At 37.3% G+C, this 25,024-nt stretch overlaps 1 protein-coding gene across 1 annotated transcript in view; it reads left to right on the forward strand.

The window, feature by feature from the left end:
• Positions 1-25,024, forward strand: part of COL24A1 (collagen type XXIV alpha 1 chain) — a 123,827-nt gene that overhangs the window by 91,770 nt on the left and 7,033 nt on the right. Inside the window, exons 36-53 of the mRNA XM_029959727.1 lie at positions 1,241-1,294; positions 1,876-1,983; positions 3,750-3,803; positions 4,257-4,364; positions 5,388-5,441; positions 6,234-6,287; positions 7,321-7,377; positions 8,875-8,928; positions 9,822-9,875; positions 9,983-10,036; positions 11,909-11,962; positions 13,619-13,726; positions 15,284-15,391; positions 16,875-16,982; positions 17,070-17,123; positions 17,418-17,480; positions 18,692-18,745; positions 20,287-20,322. Of these exons, the coding sequence (XP_029815587.1) occupies positions 1,241-1,294; positions 1,876-1,983; positions 3,750-3,803; positions 4,257-4,364; positions 5,388-5,441; positions 6,234-6,287; positions 7,321-7,377; positions 8,875-8,928; positions 9,822-9,875; positions 9,983-10,036; positions 11,909-11,962; positions 13,619-13,726; positions 15,284-15,391; positions 16,875-16,982; positions 17,070-17,123; positions 17,418-17,480; positions 18,692-18,745; positions 20,287-20,322 (1,236 nt within the window). The remainder of the gene's footprint in view (positions 1-1,240; positions 1,295-1,875; positions 1,984-3,749; positions 3,804-4,256; positions 4,365-5,387; positions 5,442-6,233; positions 6,288-7,320; positions 7,378-8,874; positions 8,929-9,821; positions 9,876-9,982; positions 10,037-11,908; positions 11,963-13,618; positions 13,727-15,283; positions 15,392-16,874; positions 16,983-17,069; positions 17,124-17,417; positions 17,481-18,691; positions 18,746-20,286; positions 20,323-25,024) is intronic.

Below are 25,024 nucleotides of genomic sequence, written 5' to 3' on the forward strand. Positions count from 1 at the left end.
TGGTTAGGTGTTGGAATAAGTTGCCCAAGGAGGTGATGGGGTCACCATCTGTAGAAGTGTTCAAGAGACATCTGGATGCGGCATCTGGGGATATGGTTTAGGGGTGGTTCTAGGCTGATGGTTAGACATGATGATCTTGAAGGTCTCTTTCAACCTTGATGATTCTGCTTGATTCTATGATTATAATGTTGAAATATTTCTAAGTGTCTCATGTCTTTCGATCAATGTTTGGACTCCATGATCTTGGAGATCTTTTCCAGCCTTATTGATTCTATGATTCTCTGTCACTGAGACATGAATGAGTGCTTTGAAGGTAAATCCAAGGGTGTCCAGCCCAGCTCTTAAGATGACAGCACACAATAACTCTGTGTGTGGATACCCTATCTAGGTGAGATAATGAGAATATTATAGTCTCATCAAAGTAATGTGTCTCTCTGTACTACCATCTAAAACATCGGATTTGCTTCTGGTGCTTCAGCACTTGATTTTACCAAGCACGCCTGCTTATTCTTCCTGTGCAGACTTTATCCAGGATGCTTTTAAAAGAGCATATAAACTATATTCTTTCAGACTTGAGTCTCACCATTGAACTCTCTTGTTCCATGGACTTCTTGCTATCATCTTTTCCTTCTGCCCAAAGTACACCAGCTAGGTGCATTGCATAATTCTGCCTGTCCTTGGAGAGGAGAAATTCCTGATAATGGTCCTGATAATGGGTGTTCCGGACTTAATCATACCACAGTGTGTGAAATACTGTGTTATTAGTATAGGGCAGCACATATTTGCAAGTTACCAGTGTCTTTACCTGAGAAAGGCAAATATTCTAAAATGCCATGGTGCTGATAATGATGTTTTTTCATGCCCCTAAACTAAGTCACTAAACGTAACAATATAATAGTTATCCACATAAACATGGAAGTTTCAGGACAGAATAGGTATATTTTTGAGGTTGTTGTAATTACATGTTGTATACTCTGAAACAAAAAAGTCTCTCCTAAGTCTCCAGTGCTACATGGACATGGCACTGCCTCATTTTTCTAATACTGATAATCTTTTATGTTTTCTTGTGTTGGAGATTCGTGGGCTGTGGCACTGAAGATAAATAAATTGTAACAGCAACATAAAAGTTGGCCGAAAAACCGTAATCACATGTAAAACTAGTATGAGTTCCTTCAAGGCAATACTTCTATGTCAAGAAATTTAGTCAATAACTTTGTTTTCAACTGTTCCTTTCTATAAGGGTGAACCAGGACCTCCAGGAGAAGATGGTGTTCAAGGAAAAGATGGCACAAAGGTATATTAAGTTTTTGTAGCAGATGTAAAGAAGTGATATTAGCTTAAGAACCCAAATCTCCTTTTTTATCCTATTTCACCAGGTAAACAGAGCCCAGCTGAATGCACTTTGTTTTAACATAGGATATCCTATATATTATAGGCTTTCCTGTACCTTTTAGGTACATATCTACCCTGCAAGGGCTGCAAAGTTGAATAGGTTGACAAAGAAATGCGAGTTGGACGAGTGAGTACAGCTTATTTCTGTAGTGACTAAAATGCTGGAAAGAGTAAACCCAAGGGTGCTCTGCTCTCTGAATTGGATCAGTGCTGTGCCAGGGACTGTGGCAGGTGCCAGGACAGAGGATGTAATAGAGAACAACCTCAGATACTTGGTCACAGATGGGGCACAATGTGGCTGTAGGAGTGTATGAATGAGATAGAAAGGGCTTTACCCTAACTTAGAGCCTGATCTGAATTTGAGAGGCATCAGTTTTAGTGTGTTTTGTGTCAGACCTGAAGATTCAGAATTCACTTTTCTCATGAACAAGTAATTCTGTAGCAGCAGCTTGACTATGCTTTGGTTTTTCTGCTTTGTTTTAGGGAGACCCTGGAGACCAGGGACTTGTTGGAGAAGGTGGTGAAAAAGGAGAGATGGGGTTACTAGGAATTGTTGGGCCCCCTGGTGAACCTGGTATAATGGGCATTCCTGTAAGTGTTTTCAGGCTGAAGGGGACTTTGTGGTCATTTGCTTTTTCTAAGCAAATTTAATTTTGCTTGCTTCCTTTATTTTTTAATTTTCTGATTTTCAATGTAATTAGAGATGACAGTCTTGAAATGAGCTTTCTATGTGGTATAGCTTTTCAGGATTGGTAGAGAGAGGGGACAAATGCTTTTCCTATCTTAAATCTGTGATGTCTTAGCAAATACTGATTCCTCATGACTTGTCATCCAGACACACATACTGCACAACCTGGAACCTCTCACTTCAGATCCCTCTTTCATAGTCAACATTATTAGATCACTTGCGTGTTTGTTCTAACATCACTCCTAGCAGTTAAGATCCGTCTATGAACTTCTATGCAACTTCTTAATGCAAACTAATATTTTGGAGCACAGTTTCCAGAGCAAGTATTGTAGCCTCAAGTCAGACATCAGATTCCCTTACCAAAAATCATCATGTTCTCATTTGCAGTCCTCTGGCTGCTTTCTGTGTAGCTCTTATGTGATGGTGGAGTCTGAGTAAACACTAGTTGGAGGGCCAGCTGTTACAGAGCAAGTTTTGTTTCTGATGGAACTATACAACTCTGACTTTCTCTTCTGAGTTGGCAGTTCTGGAGACACTTGCAAGTATGAAAGTTTCATATATTGCAATTATCACAAACAGCTCAGCCCTGGCACATCTACACTGTGTGTAATTATACTTGTGTACAATAAACAACATCAGCACTGCTTCTGTGGCTCAGTGAGACAGGCAGGTCTGGAAATTCAATGTTTGGGAGGATGTGGTTAGTGGGGCATTTTTCACGTTTCTGTTCTGCATGTTCCAAAGGCAGCTGCAGAGCTGCCTTCCTCCCCACTCATCCTCTCTGGCATCTGGGACTGTTCATGTGACAGTTTTGGTTTGACCTCCTTCTAAGGGATGCAGACAGATCATACTATCCTAGTCTAATCGTGGAAATCAGTTTCATATATTCAGTTGTCTTAGTGTTTCATTGGGAGTGAGAGTAATAGTATATTTTCCTTAAACAGCAGCTTACAAAGCAACAAATAATCTTCACAAATCTGCCTAAACTATGTTTACCCTGTTTTATCACCACAGTGGCCCAAAATATGTCTCCCCTTAAAGCTAAATTACCTCCTGTAACTAACACAGCTTTTGGGTAAATTGAAACCAGTGAGCAGTGGACACATTCAGCCCTTTGGGAAAGTCAGTTTTGAAGTGATCTGGAGGGCAGGGGGGCTGTAGCTCCACAGTACCCTTCATCAGCAGGCAGCACATGCAGTTATGCTGTCACTGAGAGGTGGGCAGTAGTAGGCACCAGCACTTACTGAGTTAGGTCTCTTCTTCCCAGCAATTTGCATCAGGGCCCTGCTCTTCACACTTGACAGACCCAAGGTTTTCTTACTTTTCCTCTGGCTTTGTATTGCATTTCTTTTAAAAATAGTGTTTGTCTTGAAGGAATTTTATTCCTAAAGTAATATTTTCTGTGTGGACAAGATTATTGGGGGTTTTTCTCCTCTATTTTTAGTGCTTTTCCACTAGTTTGAAAAGTGATCCCTGCTACTTGCCCACTTATTTCTGCTCTAACTTCAAACAGTCCTACTAACTTACTCACAGCCATAGTTAACAACATTTTTTCTTCCACTTCCCTGCATTGCAAAAGCCTACTTAATTATCCAGTTTGAAGCACAGTTTAAACTTGTTTCCAGGCCTTTCCCAATCATTTCTTTTTCTTTCTCTAATAAATCCATAGGGCCCTGAAGGAACACCAGGAAATCCAGGTCAGAGGGGCCGTTTAGGAAAAAAGGTAGTATTTTTCATCTTCCCCGGTTCCCTTGCTTTTATCTGGAAGTCAAATTTACATTACTAAATTCCATTGAACCAAAACTATCCCTGTTTGATGTCATGCTTCAAGCCAATTTTTTTCAAGCCATAGCAATTAGAATTATCATAATTCTGCAATCAATAACATTCAAAACCTTAGGAAATTTAGATTTGTATCAGAATGTGCCTTTGCGACTCAGAACAGTTTCTGCTTCTATTACAAGTTGTTAAACTTTAACCAAAACAAAACAATAGAAAGACTTTAGCAGAGACTTTTTTGATACTAAAGACTTCTGGGTTCAGACTTTCTAATAACTACAGTAAATGTAATACCTATTAAATAATACTGTTAAGTTACACACTTTGATTAAGCATAAACCACGGTTTGAAACTTAGTGTCAATCTCTTGTTATTTTTAATACAATAACACCAACAGGGGGAAAAGGGGCAGCTTGGCCCTCCGGGAGAAATTGGACCTACTGGTGATTCTGGCCAGCCTGGAGAAATTGGTCCCAAAGGTGCAAGAGGAACTCGAGGTCCCATGGTTGGTACAGAACATGCTTATTTAAGAGCTCACATGTTTCTGTTTTAGCAGAATCATGTCTCTTCATGGAAAGAGGCAAGTCACAGCTGTAGCACATATAAACAGTTTTGAGGTAGCTAGAGATGCAGGGATTGTCCTTTCCAGCCTGTGTGTCCTGTGGTCTTTCAGCATCAGAACAAGGCCTGTGCACCTTTCCAGACAGAAACCTGGGGCGTGGATCTGAAAGGATTCATCTTATGCTTTGGTCCTCTGACAGTCAGAGGAGTGGGATGGCAGAGCACTCCATGGAATACTCATGCCCCACACTCCACATATAACCTCACTGCTATGGTTGTTTATTAAACCTTCCCAGTTCCAAAAACAGAAATCATGGGATTTGCTATAACATGCAATAAGCCTTAGCCATGGCTGAAACAAAGCATTTCAGATGAAGACTGCTACTCTATTAAATATGAATCTCATCCGAAGTTAACTGAATTGTCTGTTTGCATAGTAAGCTCCCAAAGCTTGCTCCACAGTGCGTGAGAGATGCACAGACACATCTAAGCTCCACACTAGAGAGGCAACATGCCTGTCTCAGTGATTCAGGGCCCAATCCTGTGGCCACTGAATGCAGCAGTGCGTTCCTGAACACATGAAGTACAGAAGTAAAGTTAACTATCTAATGGCTAATATTTTCAAGAGAAGGACTCAACTTCCTAAGGTGATGATCACCCCCAACTTCTCTTGGCATACTAGTATCTACAGAGTTCTACCCCTCTGAAAGTTCACATCCTTATTAATCTTAATTATGCACAAGGATTATAAGGTTAGGACTGAAAACGTTGATCATTTTTTCCACAGAACAGGGAAAAGCCCAGTATTGTTTAGTAAATTAAGTTGGACCTAACAAGAAAGTTGTATGTGTGTCAAATGTCAGTATTTGAAGATTTTTCCAAGTGGTGACTTTATAAAGTAGGCATTGTTGTAACACTGTTGAACAGAAGAGTTCATTTTTCTCTCACTGATTATTGCATTTAACAGGGACACCCAGGAGAAATGGGGCCTGAAGGAGAGTCCGGAATTCCAGGTTATGGGGTGAGTTTTTACTGAATGGGGTGAGATTTTACTGAATTCATGTACACACACATCCTAAAGTGATACTCTGATTTCAACTATCACTAGGATCTGTATCTAGACTACACAAATATCTTTAGGAAAGACAGATACATATGTTTATATGACATGTGATTGCCTACTCAGAAATGTTCACCTTAAGGAATGATGACTGGGTTTTGTGAGTTCACTAGCAGGTTTTTACCACTGATTTTAAACCCTCATTTGTCCAATGTATCTCACCTCTTGTGAATAAAGTTCCTATAAAACTACTACAGCTGTTCATTATGAATAGAGTTCAGCAAACACCACAACCTCTGCTGTCTGGCCAGGAAGTTTCTATTTCAGTAACAGAAACTGATTGAATGAAGTTAGTTGAAGGACATAAATATATTGTGGCTTTCACTTAAAAATAGTCATGATTGTCATCATAAGTCCTTGAGTGAGTCCTGCTCTTACAGACCATACTGTCCAGTCTCTTTTCCAAACACAAACATCCATCAGTGACCCTAACCCTGAAGCAAAAACCAGCCCAGTTCCCCTCACCTACCAGAACCTGTGATTTCCCACTGTGCACGGAGCTTTTCCTGCACACAATCCATTTTCTGCCTGGGTCCATTGTTTTTGTTGTCATATCATGATTTAGCATTATTGACAAGCAGAAAAAAAACTAGAACAATAGTTACAAGTAGCTAAAAGAAAGTTTGGAATTAATTATTTCTTTAATTATTTGTTTTGGAACTAATTTTAGTTTGATTTGGTTTGGTTCTTTAGGGTCACCAGGGTTCTCCAGGGCCCACAGGGCTCCCAGGCCCCAAAGGAGAAAAGGTATGAAGATGGATTTTATTTTATTTTCCTACAGTTTGTGAAATTATCAACAGAGGAAACTTTAGTGCATGCCCTCTGTTTTCGACAGCACACAGCAAAAGCCACCATTTGCAGTATTTGTTAATATTATGAGAAAATAGGAAAAGAAATGCAAACTGGAGAAATGGATCATTCAGAGATGGAGTCCGAAATTATACTATTAAAGTGGTTGAGGTTTTAAAACACAAAGTACCCATTGTAAGAAACACATTCTATTGTATCAGATAGCACCACTGCTCTTGGTGAGCACTGCTGACAAAAATAATCAGTGCAGAACCAGCTAAATATTTACTTAACTCTAAGTCTGTGAGTACACCCACTGATTTGCCTGAAAGCCCGAGATGGACAAATGTCTGTGGTTAATTTAAAATGTTAGGGACAGGATGTGGTCTCTGCTGCTATTTTAGTGTCAGATTTACTGTTGTTCTTTTAAGTCTCAAATCCTGCAAACAGATTTGTGTGCCAGCTGAAGTTTGTGTGACCCCAAGCAGGTACATGGATTCACTTCATGAAGATAGATTTGGAATTACACTTGACAGAGAAATACATTCTTAAACTAAGGCCAGTTTTGCAATAAATACTGTTAAGAGGCTTTTTTGGAGTCTTCTGTACACTTGTTTTTCTATATTAAGTGTATTTCTCGAAATAGTGGAAGAAATTTTTTTTCTTCTTGTCAAATATCCTGTTTATGCTTTTTTTTTCATTAAATAAAGAAATGATTACATGGAAATTTTTAAAATAATTTTTTTTTTAGTAACTGCCTTTGAGAATAGAGCAAATACCTAGGTTTTTTAGTCCTAAATGCTTTTGGGACATTTAGGTAAATGTTAAAATGGAGTTATGATTTCCATTATATTTGAACCATAAGCATCATATTCACTTTTAGCATCTATACAGCATGCTCTCTGGTTTTTATTAGCATTAAAACTTGTGTGCATGGTAGACAAGGTTGAATTTCCAAGTTAACATTTTTTAATACTTATCTTTGGTTTAGGGCTACCCAGGCGAAGACAATACAGTCCTTGGACCACCAGGGCCCATAGGTGAACCAGTAGGTCTTTTCTTTCTCAAACAAATTATATTAGTGCATCTTGAGACAGGAACCAATGCTGTTCTTTCTGAAGCTTTGTATCCCTGTCTCAGGAGTCAGTACCCCCTTGCACAAAAATGGTCCTTTAACAGGCAATCTCTCTCTGAAAAATGCAGTTGTGTGCTCTTTCCTGCTTAAGCTTATGTGCCCTCTATTTAATTACACTAATGCCATTAGTCTGTGTGTAGACCAGCACATTTAGCAACAGAATTTTACCCTCTCTCTTTACCCTGAATTATACCTAATTGCTTTACTAACCAAAAACGTTTTGACTTATTATCACTGCTAACTAATTTAGCTGATTTAGAGAACTTTATTTTGTAGCTATTTTTGTACTAAATTCGTGTGTGGGGTATCTCTCTGCTGCAACTATGAACCTGTAAAAAAAAAGCTATCTCAAAATCTTATTAAAAGTGTTTCATATTCAGCCTTTGATTGCGCCAGAAGCATTTCTTGTGCAGTCTACTTCTCCTCTGAGTAACCTTAATGTTTATACCTTGCTTTCTGAAAAGGCAAGACTATAAGACCCTGATGTAGCTGAAGATAAAGAGTCTGAACCAGGTTCTTAACTTAATTACAGTGATGCGTGAGGGAAGAGACTCCACCCATTCTGTTGTAGCCGAACTGTCTCTGTAATGCTGACTGCTCAAACCTTGCGAGTGGGGCCCTTTCACCTGGTGGGGTTCCCTGTAGGAAACATGCTCAACCATTCTTACTTTTTAGGGGTGTGATTCCCTATCCCATAATTTTTCCTTTGACTTAGATTTGGTGCATTTGCTACAATGAAAGTTAAAATTCTGGGGAAAAATCCAGTTTCTTGTGGGACTGGAATAAAGGCCTTTTTCTAAAGTAGAGCTAGTCTGAATGCAGCAGGAAGAATCACATTAATCACAAAAATCATGCTATTTCCTCTGCTGCTGTGCAGCTCTCTCATGTGTGAGGCATGCTGAGGGATTGAAATTGCCTTTATATTAGGACAAGCTTAAAGATTAAAGCAGATTTTGACTACAGCAAGTAATTTCAGAAGAGAACCCAATTTTTAATGTGCTGTCTTACAGAAACCAAAAGAGAGTTTTCCTTTCATTTCTTGAAAACAGAGTCTCTTCATTTATTTGTTCAGAATTTAAATTAAGGTATCATATATATTTATATATGGGTATAAACCTGGAGAAGTTCTCCTGAGGTCAATACTCCTATTTCATTTAGACCCATGTAAGATTGATCTCTTAGCTTCTAGTCTTCAGTTACAAAATATTTTAGACAGCAGTTACTGTTTGCAATGGATTTTGTTTAGAAAAAAATCATGTTTATTCATGTTTATTCCTTTAGCCAACTTTAATATTTATATTCCTCAGTTCCATATCATTGGTTAGTCTGTTTTGAGAGAAATCCCAGCTTTCTTTCTGCAGCATTCTTTCAGTTCAGCTGTTATATTTTGCTCTTTGGTTTTTTCTCTAGGGTCCTAGTGGTGAACGTGGAGATAGAGGAGAACCTGGTGATGAGGGCTACAAGGTAATACCTCTTGCTTTTTATTCTTTTTTTTTTTAATATGACGTGCTATGCATACATGTGGAGTAATGTAGCAGAAGTATCATCTCTCACAAGTGCACAGAGATGTACTTAACTTATTTACTTACGCCTCGCTGCACTGATGAACTCTTAAAACACTTTGGACCATCTTTCGTATGAGAAGTTGAGAGCTGAAACTCATGAGTTGGAGAAGACTTGAATGACCCTACTGTGTATAAATACTTGATGGGATAGAATGAACAGGAAGGAGACAGGCTTGTCCCAGTAGTGTCCAGTGACAGGACAAGAGGAACAGGGCAAAAACTGAACCACGTGAAATTCCATTTGAAATGGCTTTTTTTTACTGTGAGGATGAATGAGCACCAGAAAAAGCTGCCCAGAGAGGTTCTGGAGTCTCCATCCTTGGAAATACTCAAAACTTGACCAGATATGGTCCTGGATAATCTTATCTACCTGGCCCTGCTTGAGGAGGAGTGTTCCACTAGATGATCTCAAAAAGTCCCTTTCAACCTAAACCTTCAGTGATTCTGTAATACTGAATGAGTTAACATTTTCCTCTGAAATTTAAGCACATTTTACACAGATAATACAGATAGACATAGTAATAAATGAATGAACTGAATCTATGCTTACAGAAGTGCAGAAATGTTTAAACAATATGTAATTCCCTCTTGCAGTTTGGAGTAGAGAATATAAAGAATAAAAGCTCCATAAGGTTTGATCTTGGACATCTGAACATACTTTATCTAGGTCATATCAGTGAATTTGGGTCCATCCAGCTCCCCCCAAGATGGGCTTTGCAAGGAAGTCTATAGCTCTGGGTATGACAGACTGAGTTACCTGTATTGTAATATGCTATATTTTCTCCTTCCCAGGGTCATATAGGTCTTCCAGGGCTTAGAGGACCTACTGGACAGCAAGGGCCTCCAGTAAGTGTTTCAAACAAGTGAGATTCATCTATTGACTGTTGAAAATATGTTTTCATCTGCATTCAAATAATTCTTTTCATTTATTTAATTTTATTTTTTTTCCAAAGGGAGAGCCAGGTGAACTGGGAGAGCAAGGACCAAAAGGAGAAAGAGGTTCAGGAGTAAGTAGAAAAAAGCAAAGCAAAATTGCACTTAATTTGGATTTGTACTTTTTTACTGTTCACTGACTATCCTTGGAAAACTGTTATTGAAGGCTAGAACTGAGTGTTTGGGTTTCCTTTTCATACCTGCAGGGAAAACAAAAACATAAAATGGAAAATTGCATACTGGGATAGTAAATGTGTGTTATTTGATAGGTAAGTGGTTTGACTTTGGAGCGATATAAAACTTTACAAGAGGCTCTTTTGGAAACATTTCAGTGATATTCAATTATACCCTTAAGTGGAGTTCCTTGTGGCAAAGTAACTCTGAAAGGCACCTGGGATTTTGCTTCTCTGATCTTTAAATGAAGACTCCTGTTACTACACTGCACTGAGTTTTCAGAGTTGTGGAAATAAGGAATTTGCCCCAGAATACTAGTGGCATAATGAAAGAGCAAGTCATGACAAATATCAAAACCAAAGTCTTTCCCTTTAGAAATAATAGTTTGTCTCAGTGATGTGTTTAAAATTGGCAAGAGTGTTTTATATTCTCTCATGGGCTGAATATTATCAGCCTTTGAGATTTCAAAAGATTTAGGCTAAAAGATTTCTTACAATACCAATTGCCATTGCAATTTAAATGAGATATTTTGTGTGAGAAGTTCCATAGAGTAACTATGTTAGAGTTCCAACATTTTCTAGGTAACTACAAGAATCTGTAGTAGACTAGGACTAGGGAGCAACAGAAAGGAAATATGATGTGAAAACATAGCCATGCACTCAGACATATTGCCTTTGAGAAACTACTCATAGCACAGGTAATCCCATAAACAGCAATGCTGAGTCATCTGGGTTTATGCATCCAGAAATTGTAATGAAAACAATATTAAGTTCTTTGAATATGCATATTCCAGTTCTGATTGGTGGACTTTTCTTATCCAATTCTTAATAAAAAGGCATTAAATTAAGGAATAGAACAGCATTTTCTGTTTTTATCATATTTACATTAATTATGTAACATTTACAACTACAGTGACCCAAGCTTTTTCACTTTATTGCATGTTTTGTCTTATTGCAGCATAGTAGTTTAGTATAACTTCTGCTTTAATGAACTGTGTTTAAAATAATTAATCTGGAAAATCTTGAAAGGTTTTTTCTACTTGTTCTATGCTAACAGACATTATTCTTGTCCCTGTTGTCCAGTTGTTGCATTTTTTAGAGGGAGGATAAAATTAATGACATAGATCTTTATATTCTGTGGAGAATATCCTATAAACAAAGTTCTCTGAGAAGCTTTTCTTCCTTGATGCTTGGCCTCGTGGTCACTAAACCACTTACAAGAATGTTATCTACTCAGTATTGCTCAGTTTTCTAAGACTACAGATTTCTACATCAGCCAATATGAAAAAAAAGGTCTGGCTTTAAGTAAATTTTATCTTTTTTGTATGTCTTAGATAAAAAGAATGTTCCCGTGTGTGACGCTATTGTTTTCCATTGTTGTCTTTCACGGGCATTTAGTGTATGTACATTGTCTACTTTTCATGACTTCCCTTTTAAAGAGTACAGGAAATGCTGTAAAAGTGTACTTCCTCACAGAGGGGTGGCTGATAGAGAAGAAATTGTCAGCTTCATAATGAAAAATGTTTTATGCCTCTTGCTAGAAAAAGTTCTGAAAACTACACTATACCAATTCATAAAAGGGAAAGATATATACAATTCTACCAGAAATTTATTCACTTTTACTTCAAAAACTTTCTGCCATCTCCTGAAATGGAAGTAATCTGATTCATAGCCAGGCAATGTGAACATGCATACTATGAAGGGAACAGTCATCAGCTCTTAGGGGATTGAGTTTAAGACATTTGTCAGTTCACAAGTGTTTGTAACTTTTAGGGACCCACAGGGAAGAAAGGAGCGATGGGTCAGGCAGGCAAACCTGGAATTCCTGTAAGTAATAAAATTCTAAAGTCTATTTTCAGGTTATAAAACGAAGAAAATAATAATAAAAATAAAACCAAAATTGCATCATGCCGTGGTACCTGCAGGTCTTATGTTCACTCTAAGAAACTTCCTTATTATCCAGGAAGTGTAAAGGAACCCCTGTCATTTTTTAATATTAATAATTTTTGAAATTATGTTAAATTATACTGAATTATGTTCAATTACTCAGCATATGGAAGTGACGTACGACTAATAGAACAACAAGGTCCTTCCCACCTGTAAAGTTACTTAATTAGATCATTTTTGCATATGGCTTGTAGTCCCTTTGGAGGTTATCACATTATATTGCACAGAGCTGTACTACTGTTCACTCCTGGCCCCATCAGTCCTTAGAACAGCTGCAGCCCACAGAAACTTGGATCCATATGTCCATGACGGATACATGTGGTAGATCCCTTGAGGTTTATTTGTTTTTCTTGCTTGCCCTGAGCTGAAATTTTTAATGTTCTTTCTGAATTTACTGTAGAGAAGATAACTTGCATCCCTTTCTCCCTGAGGGAGAAAAAAGAGCAGGAAGCAGTAGGTTGTTCTGTAAATATAGCTAAGAACAAAATGCATCAAGGTTATTTTGGTTCCCTAATAAATAGTACCACACAAGCACATATTGTAAATAACTTTTACTACCTCACATCAAAACATTGTCAGTAACTGGAGAAATGCAGCTGCTTCACAGAGCTTGTACCTGCTGAGCAGAGGGCAAGAATAGCCTACTGAAGGCAAGGAACTGTGTGTCTTTTGTAAATACTCAGCTTTTTCCTCTGGAGGACTGCAGAGAGTGTATCATTCAGCAGACAAAGGAAGAGAGGGAAAGGCAAGACATAGAGAGAAGTGAGGAGAAGGCTGTAAAACTAAAACTTAAGTTTCAAAGCACATCCCAAATGCAAGATACTTCAGCAACCAGAAATTAGAAATATGATTAAGATGGCACACTTCTTACATTCTGTGTGACTGTCGTTAACTATACTTTTTCAGAGAAGATGTTTTCTTGTGAGAATATTTTAAATTTCTGAGAACTGCATTCATAGAGAGATCATTGCAGAAGCCCAAGCCCTTTAAGATAGTGCATGTCAGTCTAAAGGGAAATAATTGTAAGGAAATAAATCAATGTTCCTCTGTTGGATGTGACATGAGGCTTTTTTTGTACAAGTATAGCCACAGTTACCTTATTAGAAAACTTGCCTTATTAGAAATTTGTATGTATTTTGATATGTTAAAATTTGAACAGCATAAATTTGTGAAAGTATTACTGAGTAGTACTAAATATCTAGTAAAATAAAGTCTGAAAAGATATACTGTTGGGGGGGTTCAGACATAAACAAATTCCTTTATCAGGTTTCCTTGCTTCAGTTTAAGAGTCAACACTCTCAGTCATCTTCCAGGCCTGGCACACAAAGGGGGCAGCTCCATGGTTTCAGCTCAGATCCCATAACACAGCAAGTCTAAGGTTAAACCAGCAGCATTCAGAACTCTAACTCAGAACATCCTCTGCGAGTATTCATTCGTATCACTGGGTCTACTGTTATGCAGGGTTTAGGAAATACTGTGACTGAAATCTGGTTGTGTGATGGTGAAGTGCTATATTTGATTTAAATTTGTTTCAAGGGAAAACCGGGGCCAGCAGGGCAGAAAGGAGCAGTTGGGTACCCTGGACCAGAAGGCATTCCTGGGAACCCTGGCAAGACTGGGCTGTTGGGGAAGCCTGGCCCTAAGGTAAGTTGCTTTCCACATTGTCTCTATGTCATTTTGCATTACAGATTTTCTAAGGTTAAGATATTTAAAAAGGAGGAACCATTCTCAGTTTGCTGAGCATCTTGAAAATTAGACCAATTCTTTTGTTTTCTTTCTTTTTTACTCCTAATATTCTGACCAGGATATAAAGTTACCAGGATCTAAAGGGAAGGGTGCTGTGAGAAGAAGTATTTCATTAGTATATGTTAGCAGTAAGTACAGCTAAGTGAAAATGATTTCTGATTCAGAGAGGCTGCATGGTTCTGTTCCTGAAAATGAGCCATAGACCCCAACTGAGACTGTTTCCTCTCAGGTCTGAGATAATCCCACATTTTCCCTCTTGTCTTTGAATTTGTAACCTATGCCTCTCTACCTAAATAATTCTGAAGCTTTGTCCAAAATCGGTGAAAAAGAGTATAAGGTATCTGGAAGCATTCTTGGAAACAGGTTTTTGTCTGACTGTTCTTTGTCACCTGTGGGCCAAAGATGGTGACCTGGTGCCTCTGGGAGTAGTGACACAGTTCTGCGGTGAGTCCCTCCAGAGAGAGGGAGAAAATTTCTTTAGGTATTCTCATCATTGAAAATCTGATCACTTTGATTTCAAGTATGGTATTTCTCAGTAGTTGTACTGGTATTGACCAGTAATTGTTATAAAATGTTGCCAAGTTAGATTTTGTGTTAGGAATTAATCAAGGTGCTGAGTGAGGCACTGTTGTTGCAGGTATGAATTTCCAATCTGGTTGAACAAAAAGAATATTAAATATAGGGGGCAGGGGTACCCTATTCAGGTCTCTCCAGTTTCAGATCATGAACTTCTTCCAAGTTCTTAAAATTCTCTGGAGTTGAATTTAGGAGTATCATCCCAAAGAATTCTTACATTTTTGCATTTCCACTGGAAATGTCATACAATCATATCAAAGATGACTCCATTACCCCATTATAATCTGTAATAAGGAGAGGCATATAACTGATTTTTGCCACAATGAATAAAAACCCACAACTATTGCTATGTAAGTTTGTTAGACCGTCGGTTTATAAGCCACAGCACCATATTCAAAAGCCCTGAAAATCACATTTAATATAAAAATCTTATTTCATATAACCCTTTCATTTCTGTGAGTGCATAACTGAATGTCATATTAAATGAAAAAGATAGATATCTATACATGCATGTATTTCTACTACATTATGTCACAGAAATATTCATTATGCCTGATACTTAGAAATAAATGTGTTGAATGTTTCTCTGGGAAGGTAGTGTCATTTTGTTTCATGTGGAGTTACTTCTTCCTGAAAAATGAATATTGTAAATCTCAACCATATTTTCAGCCTGTTACTTTTGGAATATTAACAGAAATCCAGATGATACTGCTGATCATAGTCTTTCTATGTATTTTGACGTATTATCAGTGTGTGTCCATATATACAGAAAGCATTAAGTGGTTTTGACTGATTTTATGTTAGAAGCCTGTTTCAGCATACAATGAAAAAACATGTTTGGCTGTTCTGCTTGTAATCCATTATTTTCATTTTGTTAAGGGTAATAAAGGAAACTCAGGCTTACCAGGTCTGGCAGGTTATCCTGGAGCTCGAGGTCCCAAGGGATTGTCAGGCATACCAGGGCCCATGGGAGCACCCGGACTAAAGGTACGCACATAGGATCTAGTTGTTTAGGTACAGTATTACTGATGTTACTTAGTCTTCATACTGCAATCACTGACTGTGGAATCATCATACTGCTGTTAATCATATGAGTAACCTAAGTCAAGACTTACTTGAAGGCTAAGACTACAAGTTTCATTGACCTCATTTCCATAAACTGTAATTTGAAAATAGAGGTCCCATCCAAGTGCTAGTCCCAACTCCAGAAGCTGTTCAAAGCACTTTTATTTATTCCAGCTTTACAGCCAAACGTTTCCTGACTTTTATTTCTAACCTTCTGTAGCTACTAGAACGGTTGGGATAATTTGAGCACCTGAGCAACCTATAAGCAAAGTTCTATAATTTCAAGCCTAAATCTTAAGTTTGGGAGCTAAAGACTCACCTGGGACATCCATTTATCATAGGACTTAAACTGTTATTGTTCAGTCCTATTAGAAAGAAATAAATCTGAGTGTGCTCCATTTTCCAGGCAGTTCCATGTACCTGACATCAGCATATCCTTAAATTTATTAGTCTCATTTCAATTTTAAAATAATCAAACAGTGGAAACAGTACAGATAATTTTCTTCATGTAGAATAGATTTTTGTTTCTCTGAAATCCTGATTTGCAGTGCTCTGTGAGGTTTTATGGGTAAGCAGTTCTTTAAAACCTTAGGTTACTTTAGAACTGGAAATACTGTCTTTGTTATATTTTCATGAAAATATTTTAGTATGAACTGTATTCACTATTTGTAGTGTTTATTGCCAGTGCTCCCAGTCTGAATTTTACTCCTTCATCTAGACAATGAACTGTAGGAGGTAGTTCCTGGTCAGAAGTGCGTGCAAGGAATAGATGAGTTGAGGGGAAACTGTTGCTGCATATACTACCAAATAAACATTAACAGTGGACATACCAAGTCAGACCAAAAGACTGTCTTTTTTAAAGCAGAAAGGTAAAACCTAGGGAAGAGCATAAGCACAAAGCATGAAACATGTATAATTACAGGTTTTATTGCAGCTCAGTAACCTCCTGAGCTAGACATGATTTCTATGTTTTTGATAGTCCTGAGAGGATTTGTCTTGTCGAAACTTTCCTAGTTTCCATTTGAGTCAATGTAGATTTCTAGTTGAACAGCAGGGAGTTCCACAAGTACACTATGTCTTGCTCAGAAGATTACATTTTAAATTTACTTTTAACCTGTCTATTCTGTATTTCATTTTGTGAATTTACTGCTTACACTGGGAGATACCATACTAGAATTGATTCAACATGTATGGGTTTTACATTTCCACATCCAGCAGCAGTCAAGTCACATCTGCATTTTAGTGTATGTATAATTATTGAAAGCATTCCTGAGGGAAATAAAATGAATGGAGTAAGGCTATTTCTTAGAGAGAAAGCGTGTTCCACGCTTCTGACAGGAAACCCATATTTACACTTATAACTTTCACAATTGTTATAAAAGTTATATTTTCTTCCGATTTACAGGGTGAGAAAGGACTTCTAGGTCATCCAGGAAAGCGAGGCAAAAGAGGCCTTCCAGGATCACAAGGTGACCAAGGACCAGCAGGAGACACTGGACTGAAAGGACAGGCTGTATGTAATCACAGCTGTTGATGCAAAACAAGTATTCCAAGAGTTATGAATATGAAATAATAGTAAGGATGCCTGCTCCTATTACAGGGAGAAGATGGAGATCAAGGTTTAATGGGGTTTCAAGGATTTCCGGGTCCAAAAGTATGTGCTTATTCTTTTCTGTTAGATCTTAAGCCATTACAGAGAGAGAACATTAGAAAAGAGTAGAATTAATCATTTTTAACAGTAATTTGCTCAAAATACCTCTGAACTGTTGGAACATGGCAGGCAGAACTGTGTACTCCATGTCTAAGGATAAGTATTCTGGCTCAGTGCACTTGGTATTTTCACTGTTACTGCTCTCAGAAATTATCTTACTTTCACTGATTACAAGAGATTGAAACAAGTGGATAGCCAATGTCCATATTTGACTAAATTGTTCTTTTGCATTTTCAGGGTCCTGCAGGAGACATTGGCTTATTTGGAATTCTGGGCCCGAAAGGTCCAACAGGCCAAGTTGTAAGTGTTTTCAATCCGTGAAAGAGATTGTCAGGGTGGTTTGCAGGTGGCACACATTTTTAACTTAGAAAATAATCTTTTTTCTCATTAACAAGGCCAGAACCCTCTAACCAAACCTTTCTGTCTGAGACTATGACTCTAGTAGAAGCCCTTTGCTTGTACTGCAACGCTGCTCTGGTTGCAACGTGCTTACAGACACACAAGCAGAGCTGGGTTTTTAATATTGAAAGAAAAAAGCAAGCTCTGCTGACTAATTGTGGCTCTCCTAGCATAATTTCATCTACACAAGCAATCTTATGACTGCCATATCTTTGTCTATTGGAGTTGAAATTCCTCTTACTGGCAAAAGTGCTGATTGTATGCCTCTGTCCTACTGCAAAAGAGAAAAGGATCAAACTTTGCCTGCAGTAAGACAGAGTGGTGCTCAGGGATTATTGATTAATAGGTAGTCTTTCTTTAATAAATATTTTCTTTTTATCTAAAAGATTCCTAACCTGCATTAGCTTATTCTTCATTACATTCTGCTTTCCTACTCACTAAAAATGTGGAAGCATCTTTAGCACTTTTTAATACTAGGGAATGTGCATCCAGCTTACAGCATCAAGTGATGTAAAAGGGGGAAAGGTTACAGCATGGAAGACCTTAGTTCAAAATGTTTTTCTCTCACTGCTGCCGTTGCCATCACAGAACTGAATTTGTTCAGTTAACCAGATGCAGAGCAGCAGCTTTAGGGGCCTGTTCTAATAGCTACCTTATTTTTCTAAATATTCCTATGAAAGATAAACACTGGACATGAGCAGTTTGCTCTAAGTGAAATGGAACAGGAAAGTAACATTTTAACAGCACTTACTGGCAGCCTTACAAGACTACTTGTGCCCAGTAATATAGCTGAAGATATGGTTGATTGTAGCTCAATAAATACGTAATCTCTTGTAATCAGAGTACTTAAGTTTCCACTGGTTTTAATGCATCAATTTTCACATTAAAAAATATGTGTGGGCTTTCCAACCACAACTATTACAAATTACTAGAATACTTACCTTCCTGATTTTGTTGCAATGTGCACTTAATACTTAGAAAGAGAATATCACCATGATCTTTTGGATATTTGACAGGGCTGTGTGCTGAGCAGCTTTAAACCAGAACATGTCATGAGGATTTTCTTAATTTTGTAAACACGGTGGACTAATAAATTCTTTGCTTGTTTACAGGGATATATTGGCCCTGTTGGTCAAGAAGGTGTAACAGGCCCAGCTGGCAGGCCTGTAAGTTTCCCTTTATTTTTGCATAATCTATTTATTTCACCTACCCTTTCTTTAAGTAATCTCCTTCTGCAACCTTCTAATTTTTTCTGTCTGCAAAAAGCCAATTGGACCTCCTTTTTTTATACCATATGGGTGAGATAATGTGTGTGATTCCAGCATCTATAATACAAACAAGAAAAAAAAGTTACAAAAGCCAATGACAAAGTCATTGCAATGGCCTTCTGTCTAAGTACAGTATACAGAGGGCATGCCTACAGGGGCAGTGGGCAAGTCAAGGTATAAAACAGCACACAGTGACTGCCACCTGAATATTCTTTCCCAGCCTTAGATCTGAGATATATTTAGGGAGTATCACACTTGGTTTCAATATAGTTTATTTTTTAAGTGTTGTGAGCTGAACTGTCCAGAGTGCCCCTCTAGACGCTCTGGGAGTGCCCATGAGCCCTTGTAAGGGTGTTCCAGGTGCTTTTTGAGGTCCCTGTCACAACTCAAATATCATCTCAGCCTTTCTGACAACCTTCAATGCACCCCAAGTTCCCTGCAGTGGGGAAGCTCTGTCCTCATCCCCGTTTCCATCTCTTGTCACAATCCCAGTGCCAGAGCCAGATTTGTTTTGTGAGAGAAAACCCTGTGGCTCATGTCTGCAGGGTAGTGTTAGAAGCTCTTTGGACCATGCAGGTTACTCTGATGAACTAGTCGTGGAGCAAATGAGAAAATCTAGAAATTGAAATAATCATAAAAATAACAAATACACTATAAAAGTAATAAATACGAATATTTACAAGTGAAAAAGGAGGGTAATGTTCCATCTACAATTCTTTCCACTCATTGGGAAAAACAGTACTTTAAATCTTGCACTATTCTTTTCAATTGCACCAAGGAGAAAAACTTTACAGTTGTGTGTACTTGTATGAAGGCTTTTAATAGACTTTATATTGAATGTAATAGTTGGCCATTGTCATTCAAAAAGCATTATAGTTGAATATTACTTCTGTGTTATGAAATGTAGCCATCGAGATACAAAATTCTTCCAGGAAAGAACTGTAAGATTGTTGCCATCCTTGGAAACAGTTTAAGTGCAAAACTAGCCAAAAATGTCAGAAAAACTGTGTCTAATCTGATTGTGAGAGGAAAACTAATATAGCTTAATAGAAACATATGTAATGAATGGATTTCTTCAGTGATGGGGAATACTGAGTTTTGTTCTCTGAAGATGGTGAAGCACTGATGTATTACAGTGGATGAAATTGTGGGGAATACAGCTGATAGACAGGGACAACAGAGACAGTTAAAATTACTGAGAAAAAACGTATTTGCAAGCTGAAGAAAACAACTTTCCATATATAGAAATTGCAAAATGTTTTCAGGTAATTTAGTTTTCTAGTAGTGCAGGAAAATCAAATGACCAGAGTTGTAAATACTTCCACAGATGAAACTGGATTTTCCATGTGAGTAGTATAACTTGAATGGATATTGATCTGCTTATGTCAGTCCTAGGCATCTAGAAAGCATGTTGGATTAACAGCTTCTCTTTCTTACAGGGACCGAGAGGTGAAAAGGGCACAAGGGGTGAAATGGTAAGATGAAACAATTTTGTGCTTTCGTATTCTTGGCTGTGTAAAAACTATTCATGTGTTACACTGAGTGTATTCTTGCATGCTCTGAATACCAGGCAGTTGTGTTGTGCTCCAGGAGAGTACTGGCCAAGAAAGCTGGCAGCATGTGTCAAAAGTCTAACCTTTTCTTGTTCAAGTTGACTTATGTAGATATGACCAGTGGGTGTGAGCTGCTGGGCAGTATGGCCCCTGATCATAGAGCAGGCACATACTCCAAATCTGTCCTAGTTCAGATCTAAAAGAAAAACCTTCTGTCCCATTTGTTGTCAGTGCCTCCCAGCATGCATGCACATGTTCACAGATCTGTATCATCTTCTCTAGAGAGGGAGAAGTTCAGGAGAAGCCTAGGCCTGTGGATGAGTGTCCACGCAATGAACGCCAACTGTAGGAACAGTAGGCAGCACAGATAGGTTATGAACTTGCTGTCTTTCATTTTTTGGTAAGAATATTACACTAGCTGTTGTACATTCATAAACGTTGGATTTAATTTTAAAATTGTGTTATTAAAATCTCCTATTAATGATGGCTATGTGAAAAGCCATTAAGTTATCATGTTTGCAGCAAATATGAATACAAATTTGATAACTACAATATTACCTTACGTGGCAAATGTATTAGTTCCTTTTCCAGTATCTAGCAGATGTGATCTTGCTCCTGGTCCTCTTACCCTGCCTTCACCCCATCTCACTTAAAATAATTTAGTTTCACTTATCTTATTGTATTTTGCTTTTAGCAGCCACCTGTAAAAAATCCAATCTAACTGCCTTATTAAAGTTTTGAAAAATATAACAGAAATATTCATAATGTCTTAAGGAATTAAAGCTTGGAACTAAGCTTTTTCTATGTGTCTTGGAGAACTTTCTTCTTTGGTTCTAATGCTCTTCTCTTTGGTCCTAATGCTCTTGAGGCACCTGCTATCTCAGAATAGAAGAGAAAAACTAGTTTCTTAATCTGTGCTGCTATTATCTAAACTCTTTTTCTACTGTTTGTTCGTAAGAATTATTATGACAGCATAGAGCTAAAAATGCTGACACTTAAAACCAATAAAACCCATTCAAAATAGTGAACAAGGAACGTCCATTTCCATTATTGGTGCTGGTGTTTAAGAAGTTAATTCCTAAATAAGTTCTTGAGTTCATCAAGATAAGTTAATCTAGTAAGACTGTCTTCAGAACAAGAATGTTTAATTTTAAATCATGTACAGTGGCATTACTTTCCTCAAAAGAAGGGATTTATTTCCAACTCTTTTCAGTTACAAAAGAGAGAAAATTATTTTCATCCAACTGTGTATTGTGAGCTTTTATTTATACCTCTAAAATTTATATTGGCATTCTTCCTAGAATCAAATAGATTTTAACCTTTTTGTAGTATTTAAGTTTTAGTTATATATTTTAATCTATCAGGGTTACAGTGTTCACAGTTTACTAGAAAAATATGTCTTTTGTCCCCTGGAAAATGGAAGGTAAATTCATGTCTTCTTATTGAGATCAGTGGTGAAACAAGGCTCATGTCCTGTAGGCTATTTCTGGATAGTCAGAAACAGAGTTCATTGAAAAATTTTAGTCAAAATTTAATCAATAATTATTGAAACTATTTTTCAATTCAAAATATTCATTTCACTGTGATTGAAATGTTAATAAAAACATGGAATACATTTAGGAATATTGTTTCAGAATTCTGACATTTCCAAAAGTGTGTTTTCATTTTCTTAATGGTTTTTATTTCATAGCATGTCACCTAATCAGTTATAATATACAATCATAAGATAATCCAGGTTGTAAGTGATCTCAAGACATTTAAATAGGAAGTTGGTCTAGAAAATAATCAAGTCTTAGGTCAGACCACATCACTCAGGGCTTTATTGACCAAGTCTTGGAAACTCCCAAGAATGGAGATTGAAAAATCTCCTTGGATAATGCATTCCAGTCTGTGACTATTTTGAAGCTGAAAAAAATATGTGATGTGATAAGGCATAACCTTTAATTTTCTATTCTCATATTTTCTTTGAGGTTTACAGTCATTAATGCCAGCTACTAAACTGTGTTGTATATCAGACTATTATATTGCAGGATGTTACTAAGCTTTGCACATTATGAGATATGGTGACATAACATCAAACTCACAAAAGTGGTCAGAGAAAGCTTAACATTTATATTTTTTGTTAAAAATACTGTCTTCAAAAATTTTAAGTGTCTTGGAAAATATGGAAGTCCTTGGGATTGCTCATGTTTTTGTGCATCATTGCATATAAAATTAGGGCCTTGTAGTATTAGAAAGAGATTGGGACTTTGGCCTTTGAACTTCTGTTCAATCAAATAGGGTGATTAAAGAATTAAAGAGTGCACTGAAAGTAACTGGTTTAGTCTCTGCTTTTGTTTTTATGAACTGGAATTACACTTTTCACACTTAAATTCTAATGCGATCAAAGGGTAAATTAAGTAGATTTGTAAAGGTAATCCTGTACATTCCAGCAAAACATTTAGCAATTAACTTAGTCCATGAAAAATGTAATTTAACCTTATTTTGGTGCTCTGCAGCAGAAAGAAGGAACATTGGTAAAATCCTTACAGGATTTTCAACGCAGTCTATGCAGTTTCATTATATTTTAAAGGTTTGTAAAGATAATTGATACAGCCCTCTGAAGTTTTAATGCATTTAAGAAATTTAATATCCCCCCAAGTTGTTCACTATAGTTAACAAATAGCATTCAGTATTTATCTTTTTTTCACATGGGTTTTACTGGCAAGAAGACAGTGAATCAAGATAAATGACATTCCTCTTTTGCAAAATACCTTAAACTCACTGGAACAGTGTAGTTTTTTTTATTTTCAAAACATTCAGTTTTATCTCAGAAACCACTACAAATTTGAACTGTTCTTTTCCCAAGACTTTTTGAGTCTTAAAATTGTGACACATGCCAGGAACATAGAACATTAACTGAAGTATTCACTCATCTGAAAAATCTACTGGAATGTCTAAATCTCAGCACTCAGAACAAGGACGTCTATTCATCAGAGACCAGTGGTTACTTAGGGACAAACTGTTGAAGACTTTGTGCCTTGACTTGACTTGGTATTTGCATAATCAAGTCCTGAACCAAGATAAACAAATATATGTTCACAATGTCAAATTTGTTTCTCAGTTTTCTTTTTCACACTGTCTCTTTCATTTTATACTAAACCTACTTTGCCAAGCAAAAGTCCAGTAATATATTCACACGAGATTGAAGAAGATGGAGCAGTCTAATAGCCTTCCCAGCTGGCATACAACAGTGTGGCTCTGTGAAACCCAATTGACTTGCAATAGCTGAGGAACTACCCCAAAATAGCAAATGTAATCTCTGCAAACTCATATTAGTTTTGTAATAATGAATAGCAACAATAATATTTTATTGTAATATTTAATAGTAATAGGATTCAAAGAAAATTTCAAGCTGGACAATAATTAAACTCAGAAAAGTAAAGAGAAGCTAGGTGCTTCTCTATAGAAAACCTACAGGGATTTCTATGCTACTAGTACTACATATGCTAAAATGACTTATTATTTGATTTCTACTTTCCAATATTAAACATTAACATCTTTTATAAAGATGTTAATCAGTAAATATTTACATAAAAGATGGCTTACAGTGGATGAAACATAAATAAATAAGGTCAGGATGTATCAGTTGAGAAGCCAACAATATTTACAATCCCTGGAGCTTCTGCTATTAAGGTCTTCTTGGTTAAGTGTCAGAAAACCATCTATCTAACCATCCAGAAATTGCTTCAGTTTTGAATCTCCTCTGTTCTCCAAAAAACACGTGTAAAACATAGATCTTGGCCGCAAAGCCATTTGCAGTCCATCAGCATAGCCTTGCTGACATAGATCTGGTGCTAGGAATTACATGATGGCCCCTGCTTTTCACATCCTTCATAATCCAGCACCTGAGCCCCTCTGGCATGGCCTGGGCAGGTGATGTGCGAGCATACTTAACTTGTGCAGCTATCATTGTGACTCCTGACAGATGCATTCCCTGGTAGCTACCATGTGTTCTGCCTCGGGAATATGTCTAGAGGTAGTAAGAAACACAGCTGGTATTCTCCTAAGAACTGATAAATTTGCAGCCTTAGTGACTTAAACCACTCCTATCTGCTTTGAGATCCTTTTTTAAAATGTACATTAATTAATCTTAGATTGAATCTGGCCTTCCTTTAACCACTTACAGCTGTCCTTGCTGGTGGCAGCTGGAGAACAACCTTAGTTCAGAAGTTGTAGCATGAAATGACACTCACGTAGATCTTGCTTGCTGTGAAATCTCACAGCAGCAATACTTATTACTATATCAAGTGATTTACAACTTAATTCCTATTTGACTAGAACAGTTTCACAATATTTGTCAGCATGACCATGTCACATAAGATTATTTCTCTTTTGGCAGAGATTTAGTTCTAGCGTGACCATACTGATGTGAAAGGGCTTTTCCTTGGAACAGCTTATTGTGCTCAAGTAATTGATACAAGCACCACTGGCAAAAGAATGTTTTGCTTGAATTGACTCAGTTGTGTTAAAAGGTTTAACTAATTTAAGGTGTAGATCTAGCCTATGCCTTTCATTCCTTCTTCTCTTTTGCTCTTCTTAAGGCACTGCCACCTATTTTTTTCCTTGTTACTGTTAGTGCTAT

The sequence above is a fragment of the Manacus vitellinus genome, unplaced genomic scaffold, assembly GCF_001715985.3.
Source record: "Manacus vitellinus isolate BGI_N305 unplaced genomic scaffold, ASM171598v3 scaffold_21_pilon, whole genome shotgun sequence".
NCBI lineage: Eukaryota > Metazoa > Chordata > Aves > Passeriformes > Pipridae > Manacus > Manacus vitellinus.